This window comes from Sipha flava, unplaced genomic scaffold (assembly GCF_003268045.1).
Source record: "Sipha flava isolate LNK unplaced genomic scaffold, YSA_version1 220_pilon_pilon, whole genome shotgun sequence".
Taxonomy (NCBI): Eukaryota; Metazoa; Arthropoda; class Insecta; order Hemiptera; family Aphididae; genus Sipha; species Sipha flava.
In genome coordinates, this window is record NW_020272849.1 from 293,021 (window position 1) to 303,547 (window position 10,527).

At 28.8% G+C, this 10,527-nt stretch overlaps 3 protein-coding genes across 5 annotated transcripts; 1 reads left to right on the forward strand and 2 right to left on the reverse strand.

Moving 5' to 3' along the window:
- Window positions 1–1,756: 1,756 nt before the first annotated feature.
- LOC112683132 (histone-lysine N-methyltransferase KMT5B) lies at window positions 1,757–4,409 on the reverse strand. 2 transcript variants are annotated; one of them, XM_025554027.1, is made up of 2 exons: window positions 4,190–4,409; window positions 1,757–3,105 (listed from the first exon to the last, which is right to left on the reverse strand). In XM_025554027.1, exon 2 carries the CDS (start codon window positions 3,092–3,094, stop codon window positions 2,123–2,125), a length of 972 nt encoding a protein of 323 aa, XP_025409812.1. In that variant the 5' UTR covers window positions 3,095–3,105; window positions 4,190–4,409; the 3' UTR covers window positions 1,757–2,122. The 2 variants fall into 2 exon arrangements, with proteins under 2 accessions (XP_025409812.1, XP_025409811.1); XM_025554026.1 differs by having other exon boundaries at window positions 4,186–4,409.
- A 125-nt stretch (window positions 4,410–4,534) lies between these two features.
- LOC112683131 (fumarate hydratase, mitochondrial-like) lies at window positions 4,535–7,819 on the forward strand. The gene is made up of 7 exons (XM_025554025.1): window positions 4,535–4,798; window positions 4,922–5,062; window positions 5,833–6,036; window positions 6,113–6,358; window positions 6,722–7,118; window positions 7,196–7,488; window positions 7,551–7,819. Exons 1-7 carry the CDS (start codon window positions 4,679–4,681, stop codon window positions 7,680–7,682), a joined length of 1,533 nt encoding a protein of 510 aa, XP_025409810.1. The 5' UTR covers window positions 4,535–4,678; the 3' UTR covers window positions 7,683–7,819.
- Window positions 7,820–9,354: 1,535 nt separating this feature from the next.
- LOC112683119 (RNA exonuclease 4-like) lies at window positions 9,355–10,386 on the reverse strand. 2 transcript variants are annotated; one of them, XM_025554008.1, is made up of 3 exons: window positions 10,110–10,386; window positions 9,927–10,002; window positions 9,355–9,854 (listed from the first exon to the last, which is right to left on the reverse strand). In XM_025554008.1, the coding sequence occupies exons 1-3, from the start codon at window positions 10,224–10,226 to the stop codon at window positions 9,421–9,423; spliced, it is 627 nt and encodes a 208-aa protein (XP_025409793.1). In that variant the 5' UTR covers window positions 10,227–10,386; the 3' UTR covers window positions 9,355–9,420. The 2 variants fall into 2 exon arrangements, with proteins under 2 accessions (XP_025409793.1, XP_025409792.1); XM_025554007.1 differs by having other exon boundaries at window positions 9,355–10,002; window positions 10,110–10,382.
- Between the last annotated feature and the right edge of the window lie 141 nt (window positions 10,387–10,527).

Genomic DNA, 10,527 nt, shown 5'->3' on the forward strand with positions numbered 1-10,527 from the left:
TTACTATCTAATATATTATATTAAATTAAAATTTTCAATATACAAAAAAAATTGAATAATTAATTAATTTCAGTATACTAAAAAAATTGAGTCAAGGAAATTAAATTTAAAATATACTAATTAATATATGTTTACATAATAATTCTGTGTATCCAAGAGTTAAATAAATTTAATTTCCAGTGTTTTAATTACATATCAAATTTGTATTAGATTGTAATAAAATAGCTATTATACACTTATTTGGAACAAATATATAATAAGAAAATATTTAGTTTTGTTGAATATTCAATTAAATATATTATGTTTATATTTAAAAGTACTAATTAGTGATTTCGAAATTTTTACTTAGTTTATTGCCATTTTTATTTCATAAATTTATGTTTATACATCAATATTAACATTTAAAATCAATTAAAACACAAAGTTTAAAAAAAATAATAAATTATTAATTTTCTTAATAATAATTAATAAATAAAAAATAATAATTTTGTATACCTACTCAACAACATTGAACCAAAATGTTAAAATTTTGTTATAAAAATTTATCATAACAATATTACTACATTATTTAAAATAAAATAAAATAGTTTATCATTTTCAAAACACATAATTGAAAAATAAAATTTCAACCAGCATATTTATCATTGCCAAATTGATTTTTTTGTTGCAGTATTTTTAGTAACTACTAAGACTTGATTTATTGATAATTGATATGTAGTAATTAGTAGTGATTTTATTTGAATACTGTTTACAATAAACTATTGACTTGATTTAAATAAATAATAGAGTAGTCATGTATGTTTACACATTATTGGGTAGGTTTTTTTTTTTGTTTTCACTCGATTAACCAAGAGAATATCACTTGTATTTCAGTAAAACTGTTAAATTTAGCCAATGATACCTTATACCAAATAAAATAAATTATTTCTTGAAATTATGGATGTTTGTCTTGTATTAAAAAAATTTTATTTTAAACTTTTAATTATTTTTTTCTTTTGTGAACTTTAATCCATTAATGATGTATTTGCCTTTAGGATTAATTATAAAACAAAAATAACTTTTTCTTAGGGACAAGAAAAACAAATTCAAAGTATACATTTTACATACCTTTTTAAATATTGTTATAATGGAACATTCAATTTTCAAATTATGTTTGCTAAGCATTTTGGATATTTGAGTATAAAAGAGATTATTTCTGATAAAATATTTATTTTTTATTTTTTAATATTGCCCATAATTTATTTCATAACATCAAAAACTATACTTATGAAGCATGTTTAAAATATTTTTGCGAATCAAATGACATATGTTCTTTGTAAAAAAAATTTCCAATAATTATAATAAGATAAAGAATAGAAAACTATTTAAATAATGTTAACAGTTTATAACTGTTTATTCAGAAAAATTTAATCTTTAAGATCAGGGATGGCCAACCCGCGGGCAGCATATGGCTCCTTATGGAAAGTTTACGACCTGCAAGATTTATTAAACATTTACAAAAAAAAAAAAATTCATAATCGCAAGAAACTGTTTGATTCATCAACAAAATCTTTGTTCCCAAGTATTATCGATGAACTACGTTATGCAAGTAGTCAAAAAACAGTGAATTACATTTGATCACATGCATTTCCTCACCGAAAATTTAAAGAATTCTTGAAAGAATTGGATTCAGAATACTGTGATAAAAACAATAATTCATTCTGTTTATTTTAAATAATTAATACACCAAAACTTATTTTATAATAATTATAATTAATTATAGTTAATCCTGTTTAAAATGTTTACTCCAAATTGTTTAATATTGGAGCAAAATTCTAATAAAATTTTTTATGTGGTCCACAGCATCAAAATGTAATTGCAAAGTGGCCCGCAAGATCATTTGGGTTGGCCACCTCTGTTTAAGATGAATACTTAAAAAAAAGGTATTGTTAAAGCTGTAAAAACTGTTAAAATTACATAAGTTAAGCTTAGAAAAACTTGGTCAAACACTAAATTGAGCATTTTGAAAATGATAAACTATTTTATTTTATTCTAAATAATGTAGTAATATTGTTATAATAAATTTTTATAACAATATTTTAACATTTTGGTTAAAATAAAAAATTATTATTTTTTTTATTCATTATTTAGATGTCTTATCTAAATCTAAACCTCTTGTTTTTTGAATTATTTTCGTGTATGGAGATCCCAGCAAGGCTTCACCCTTATCAGCTTCAGGATATTTATTTGGAGTTACAGGTTCCAAAATTGTGCTTTTATTCTTTTTTGGTGTCTTGGGTTCCTTAATTTTTTTACTTCTAGTTGGAGACCGATAAGAATTGATTCGACCATTAGTCTGTCTAAAATTATATCTTCCTGGGTTTGGTTTTTCTTCCTTGGTTTTAAAAGCCCCTGTACAAAATTTTTCACATGAATAACATTCACAGTAAATATTATTTTCACCAAAGAAATTTGAACTATAAAAGCATGTTATTTCTTCACCAGGTTCAATATCTTTGAGTACTTTAACACAAGCAGTTCCCTTATCATTAGCTACGAATTTACAGTTTGCTCGGCAATCATGGTTAATATATGCTGCAGGACCAAGCCAAAGTTGAGCACACTTTTTGCGGCAACTATACATCACTGAAAAATCATTCTTACCAATATGTAAGATTTCATCTTCTTCTTCTTCTGTTAGCTCAGCTACAGACCCAACTAATTGTTTAATAATGTCACCTCTAAACCAAAATCTCGAGGCAGTTATTTTGGCTCCTACTTTATTTTCTAATGAATATCTATGACATGGTTCAATTTTAAAACCAGAATCTCTGTAGAATATACCTAAATACCTTTCAATATGGTCTCGGACTAATTTTTTATAGGACCCTTTGAATAAATGACTAGGTATACACTTTTTATTCCATAAAGCATTTAAAGCTTTTTTCATTTGTTGATTTTGTATAAAATCTTCAATAATAGGTTTTAAATCTGATTTACATGTATACATTTCTTTATAATTTACATCCATTTTGTGTGTATTAAACCCAAGAAAAACATCAACAACTAGAGATGTGGCTAAATCATCAATATCACACAGGTCTTTAGGATTCATAATTGATTTACCTGTAAACAAATTTCATAAAGCTATTATAGGTGTAATTAACTATAAATTTTAATTAATTATTAAGAACTATTCAAACTACTTGGTACACAATCTAGGTTGTAAGTCATCAGTACAAGTACATTTTATTTATTCATATTCATATATCCTACACTGATAGCATTAAATGGAACACAGAGCAATATTTTTCAGTAGTAATCAACTATTTAAAACTATTTATTTCAACGATAGGTACATAATTACCAAATCATTTGTATTGAACATAATATGCAATTTTAGAGTGTAAAGCAAAATAAAATTGCAGAACGAGTTAATATCTGGGTTTTTTATATCTAATAATAGACAGTGGCTATTGTTGGTTAATATCTGCGCAGTAAGATTTTAAATTAAATACCTAATTAAATCTGCGTCACAAAGGTACGTATCGATTTCACCTTATTACCATACTTTTTTCAACACGATACTAGAACTGGTGAATTAGAGAAAAATAAAAAACCGTTAAAAGCTGCCACGAACGGTTTATTTGAAACAAACGCGAAAGTAAAATAAACCATTGTGGACGGAGAAAGATGAGTCGCAAACGGCGTATGGGAAAAAGAAAAGACACGTCCCCACGCGATGTTCTAGAGGAAACCTCATGAGAAGTCCGACTGCATTATCGGACACTGCTTCAGTAGTTGGAACTCAATAAACATTTAAAAAGAACTATGAAGCCCTTAACACATACAATGCAATGTTCAACAACTTAAAATTATATAACCTTACTTGTTAAAGCAATTTAAAAATGATTCGTATGAAATAATTTTTTTAAAAAAAAAAAACAGAAAATATTAAATATCTAGGTATTATACTCAACAATATATGAAATGTATTCAAATTCAAAATTTAATATTAAAAATGAATAAATCTAATTACTTTTATATTCATGCTAGAAAATTATTAGAAAAATCAAAATTGTGTAGGTAAGGTATATTTTGCAATGACTTAATCAATACTTCAAAAAGGTAATACTGCTTGAGGTAGACTTGGAATAATGACATACAAAAAATTACAACAGTACAAATATACACAATACTACATACTTACGACGACGTTATCTAGATGGTTTTCGACGCGTGCCCACGGTTGCGGATTATGTTTTGTGTTATATTTTAATTTTTTGAAATTTTTTGGGTAACGACGATCAACCGTGTACAGTGGCGATACCGCCCCACTGAAAAGATTATCAACGATCAACGCCGCTGAGGCGCGTGCCGTGATCAGCTTAGGAGCCTCGAAACCGTTAACGTTTTGGTCGATAGGATGTAGGTGCGAAGAGGTGTATTCGACAACAACGACAACAACTTTGCTGGCGATAATGGCTGATAACAGTGATATTCGCGTCAGCTGATCGTGTTGCTGTTATTGGGTCGCTGTCTGCGATCTCGAGTTGGTCAAATTTTCCATTTCCTCTCCTCCGACCGCGTCCTAGAAGATCAATTGAGTTTTTCCCCAGTTTCTACGCTTCCCGCTCTTTCCGAACCGGTGAGCCGGCGGCACGTCTAGAAAGTAATATATTATCACTATCAACCGGCGATGAGGGCGTGTCAATTGTTCAAGGCGCTTTACAGCAAGTCTGCGTTGTATGCCGGTTTCGAGCACGGCGTAGTTGGATGTTGCGCTTCTCAGAAGTTCGTCACGAGCAGAAGAACCATGGTGAGTGCTTTGTTGAATGACCCATTTATCAACCATTGAGATGGTTCAATCAGTCCTACAGTGTTTATCGTTCGGGACGTCGAGTTCCGCAAGAAACATTGGTAACCTTCATCTGTGTTTCAGGCGTCCATATGCGATGTTGGTGTCCGAAAGGAGTCTGACACGTTCGGTGAACTTGAAGTACCCAGCGATCGTTATTATGGTGCTCAAACAGTACGGTCAACAATGAACTTTCGTATTGGTGGCGAAAAAGAACAGATGCCGGTAAGTGTTCATCAATTAAATTATTCCATTGTAAATAATCAAGTTAAAGATTTAAAAAATTCAATTCATGTGTAAACTAAAACGAGTTTTCATTTTACTTTTCTAACCTAGTATGTGGTTTGGTTTCAAAATTTAATATTCTGATATAAACCATTCAAAATAAGTTCAGTAGGTTAAATATTACTTAAAATTAGAATAGGTACATAACCTATTGGTAATTCAGTTGGAATTTTTAATGATTAGAAAGTTTTAATATTTATTTTATAAATCAAATGTATGTACCAGTCATAATGCTGTGGCAAGTTATCTTCTACCAAAAAAGGTTCTGAACCACTGCAAGCAAAACATGATCATTTTGACTTTCATCTTTGTTCTACACATACAAATTGAAAGTAAAATATTGATTTATATTAAAATCAATTATTTAAACAAGATAAAAATGTATACAATTATTAAACAAGCTTTGTAAATACCTATCTTTATATTGTATTATTTTAGTTAATAATATTGAAGTATAATTAGTTAATATTGGATTGCAAAAATTATTTTTTTAAATTTTATGTTGGAATACTTAATTCTATGTTTGATATTTATTAAGTAATATTTGTTCAGTGATATTATGTAGTCATATTAACTTAAATATTATTTTTTTAAAAATTAAAATTATTGCTCTTTTCGCCTTTAATAAGTCTTATATAATTATCAAATAATAAAACTATAAGTTCCTACAATTAATTTAATTGTAATTGAAATATTTTCCTTTTTTTCAGTACCCTGTAATTGTAGCTATGGGTATATTAAAAAAGGCTGCAGCTGAAGTAAATAAAGAATTTGGCCTTGATGCCAAAATTGCTGATGCTATAAGTAAGGCGGCAGATGAAGTAATTAGTGGAAAACTCTATAATGAAGGACATTTTCCTTTGGTTATTTGGCAAACTGGTTCTGGTACTCAGTCAAATATGAATACTAATGAAGTATGTATTTTGTATTTATATAGTGGTTACATTATTAAGATAAAAAAAATAGGTATAAAATATAATTATATTACAGGTAATCAGTAATAGAGCTATTGAAATTTTGGGTGGACAATTAGGATCAAAAACTCCAGTTCATCCGAATGATCATGTTAATAAAAGCCAGAGTTCCAATGACACTTTCCCAACAGCCATGCATATTGCAGTTGCTATGGAAATAAATAATTTGTTGTTGCCCTCCCTAAAACATCTGCATAATGAATTAGATAAAAAAGCCAAAGAGTTCTCTGGTATAATTAAAATAGGCAGAACTCATACACAAGTAAGAATGATTTGTTTTAATTTAATTTAATTATATAAAAGAGAAAAATACTATTATAGATTACATTAAATGTCTTATGTAATCTGTGGTACTTTATGATGATTCTGTGTTCACTCACAAAATAAAATATGTTTTAATAGTTTCTTAACGTGTCTAAACCAACAAAAATATTTATAATCTATTTTTATATCATAATATAGTTCTTAAACAAATCATTAAAGTGTTTTTCTATAAATTATTTAATTTTTATCAATACATGTTAATATGGTATAATTAAAATATTAATAGATTAAATAAAGTTAATTTTTTATTTTTATTATTTATTAATAGATTTTTCATGTACTCATTAAATTATTTGTGTAGGATGCTACACCATTAACTTTGGAACAAGAATTCAGTGGATATGTTAGACAACTTCACAATGGAATTAAAAGAGTAGAAAATACTTTGCCTCATCTGTATGAATTAGGATTAGGCGGTACAGCTGTTGGAACTGGCTTGAATACTAGAGTTGGCTTTGCTGAGAAATGTGCTGATAAGATAAGCGAGTTAACTAATTTGCCATTTAAGAAATCTCCTAATTTTTTTGAATCATTGGCTGCCCATGATGCTATGGTAGAAGTCTCTGGAGCATTAAATGTACTCGCATGCAGCTTGATGAAGATTGCTAATGATATCAGATTCCTTGCATCTGGACCCAGAAGTGGATTAGGAGAATTATCATTGCCAGAAAATGAACCAGGAAGTAGTATTATGCCTGGTATGTATTTATACATTATTGCTCTTTATTTATGTCTATTATGTGTATTGAAATCTTGTTTTAATATTTTAAATAAGGGAAGGTAAATCCTACCCAATGTGAAGCAATTACAATGGTGTGTGCTCAAGTAATTGGCAATCATGTAGCTGTAACAGTTGGTGGTAGCAATGGTCATTTTGAGCTGAATGTTTTCAAACCTATGATTGTTTCCAATGTTCTGAGATCTGTAAGACTATTAGCAGATAGTGCTATGTCATTTACCGACAATTGTGTTGTTGGTATTGAAGCTAATAAGGAGAGAATCAATCATCTCTTACAAAACTCACTTATGTTAGTAACTGCCTTGAATCCTCATATAGGATATGATAAAGTAAGACAATTTATCGCCTATTATTACAAATTTAGTGGGTATTCATAAAAATAATTTTTTAGGCTGCTAAGATTGCTAAAACTGCTCATAAAAATGGTTCTACTCTAAGAGAAACTGCAATAAAACTTGGATACTTAACTGAAGAAGAATTTGATAAATGGGTAAGACCAGAAGACATGCTAGGACCCAAATAATGAGTTTAATTCATTCTAGGTGCACAATTACTTTAATTATTTTTAAATGTACTTTTTTTTTTCTGATGAATGTATTTGGTATTTCAATACAATGAGAAAATAAAAATAAATTGAAATACATCTTTATAGTTAATAAACTAATTTGTTTAATTTTTCCATATTTATTTTTACCTTATAATTCTTGTGTACATTGTGTGGCAGAAATCATAAATTAGTATTATATTTTTAAATAGTACATTTCTATAGAAAAAATTATCTTTAGAAAATATATTACTTGGTTGATTCAATGAATTTTTGTTAAAGCTCGTCATATTTTATGTTAACATTAAATTTATATGTCCATGAACTTGTCCTGTAAAATTAATTATATCAATGAAAAAGGTTTATACATTATTATTTTTTTTAAAAGTTTATACTTTCAATCTACTGTTGCTCATTTAGTGATGTCAGCTAAGTGTACTGGAGTAACTCACATCAATGAACATTTTGTTGGTATAATAGTGATAAAAATACAGTATTAAACAATATTGAACAAGTAGTTAAAATAAAATTTTAGAAGCTTGTTGATATTTTGAATACAATTCAATTTAATTGAGAATAGGTTTTCTACTATGTTAGTTTTGGGAAGCTCCATAAAAACATTTATTTGAGCATAATAATAGTTATAATAATAGGTCCTTATTGACAATTTTTAATTTATTGCTTAATAGATTATATTTTTGAATTGAATACAATTTGAGTTGATTGTCAGTATATGTGGCATTGTGATTAAATATATTAATTAATTTATGGTTGTATCCAATTAAATGTTAGATTTAAAAATATTGGTAATTATAAAGCAATATGTTGACACTTTTTTTTATGTATCAGCTATACACCTGCTACTTGGAAATGCCTATTTATAAAATTATAATTTTAAGGTATGTACAGATCACTACACAAATGGCAACAAATGGTTGCTAGTATTGCGTGTACTGAACTCATAATATTTGTAAATGTTCGGTGAACAGCAACTGTGTTGAGAAAATCTGTTGCCAGAATATGTATGAGCGGGCATGTTGACTATTCAATATTAGTAATTACATGAACAATTTTTACAAATACTTGTTTATGTCATGTGTTCATCCTGTTTGTCAAGCAAAATGTTGTTTCTACAAGCTTTATATTTTCTAAGGCCTCTTACACACTGAATCTATTGGATACTGATTAATTAACTGAATTTATTATCAACACATTGTCTTTATCCTTACAGGTATAGTTTTTTTTATTAATTAAAAATAATTTGTTTAAATGCAATTCAATTTGCTAACACAGTATAAAGTTACATTTTTCAAGTTTTCTAAATGTGAAACACATTTAATGATAATATGTGATAATTAGTGAATGTTTCTTGTAAAAGTAGTAATATAATTTAACCATATAGATCTTATAAAAAATGTATTTGGTTAAGACCAATATATTTCTAATAAGGGTTTAGAATTCAGTCTAAAATTTAACTAGACAATACAATACAATATGAAATATACTTCAAATTTAAAAAAACGTATGCATTTACATTGGATAAAACTAAAAACACAACATATTTGAATATTGAAATGACATATATTTCAAACTAAATAACTTAAAATTTTAACATAGTTTGCCAACAAAAAGAGTAAAAAAAAGGAAACTCAATAACTCTCTTATCATAATACAAAATAAAATATTTATTATTTAGTACAAAAATAAGAAAAAAAAATTATTTGTGTCTTCTCTGTGATCCATTTTGTGATTTGTTTCCATTCTTAGGACGGCTCCTTCTTTTTTTCAGTAGTAATTCCCAATCTTTTCGTACCAACATATAAAGCTGTAATGCTGCTTTGGCATCTTGTACTGAACTATGCTCACCTTCTTGTATACTAGCTCCAAGAAAATGTAATGTCAATCGTTTGAGACCAGGTCTTCGGCCTTCTGTCAATTGCTTGAACTGCCAATATGTTGACGTATCCCTAATCATATGTTTAGGATGTGAAATTCTCAAAACCTTCAAGTCATGTTCTATCGCATGACCAACTAACAACTTATTTTTGAGTATTTGTAAAACTTCTTTTTTAACTTTAGTAAATATTTCACCATTTTCAATGTCCTCTGGTCGAATACCACTCACTGGTGTTCGGTAATCAGTTACACTTTCTGTGGGTTTAACGAATTTATCATAAATAGTTTCCCCTTTAGAATTGACAATTGAAACACGAGCTAACATACTCGCTTGGCCATCATCATGTATGCCGACCATTTCACAATCGATTGCTACAACTTCGATTTCTTTTTTCTCCGGTTTCTGAAAACAGTGTGAAGCGTACACAAGGTCAATGAACAATATCATAATGAAGTGATTAATTAATTTTTTAATTTTTACATCTAGACATTAGAGAACGTTTAATACACCTGTACGATGGACTTTTTCAAATTACTAGTTGGCGGCGGCGAACTATTGGTGAACTTCAGCCAATTGTTGGCACCGTTCGCATTTTTGTGTACCGTCGAAGCGACGCTTTTGTTCATCTTGGCAGCGGAGCCGAGTCAATCGGACGGGAAAATATCACAATCGTTCACGCCAACGCGATATAAACGGGGAGAGCGTTTAACGACAACCTAACAGTCTAACGGGCTTGTAGACCGAATCACGTGTGAACTCGTTTTGTAGATGAACCACACTAATGATAACTGTTGAACTTGATCGCCGACGTTGTTGATAAGAGTTATCATGTTGTCGGGCCTGCGATAACGAGGAACGTCCAATGGAGGAGAAAACACGCGGCCCCGTCGTCATGCGAACGGAAACAACGTAACCTCGAAACGTGAT

Coding starts and splice junctions, on each gene's coding strand:
- LOC112683131 (XM_025554025.1), top strand. CDS start 4,679: ATGAGGGCGTGTCAATTGTTCAAGGCGCTTTACAGCAAGTCTGCGTTG. Junction 6,037..6,112: donor CAAATATGAATACTAATGAA/GTATGTATTTTG, acceptor ATTATATTACAG/GTAATCAGTAATAGAGCTAT. Junction 6,359..6,721: donor TAGGCAGAACTCATACACAA/GTAAGAATGATT, acceptor TTATTTGTGTAG/GATGCTACACCATTAACTTT.
- LOC112683132 (XM_025554027.1), bottom strand. CDS start 3,094: ATGAATCCTAAAGACCTGTGTGATATTGATGATTTAGCCACATCTCTA.
- LOC112683119 (XM_025554007.1), bottom strand. CDS start 10,226: ATGAACAAAAGCGTCGCTTCGACGGTACACAAAAATGCGAACGGTGCC. Junction 10,003..10,109: donor TGAAAAAGTCCATCGTACAG/GTGTATTAAACG, acceptor CACTGTTTTCAG/AAACCGGAGAAAAAAGAAAT.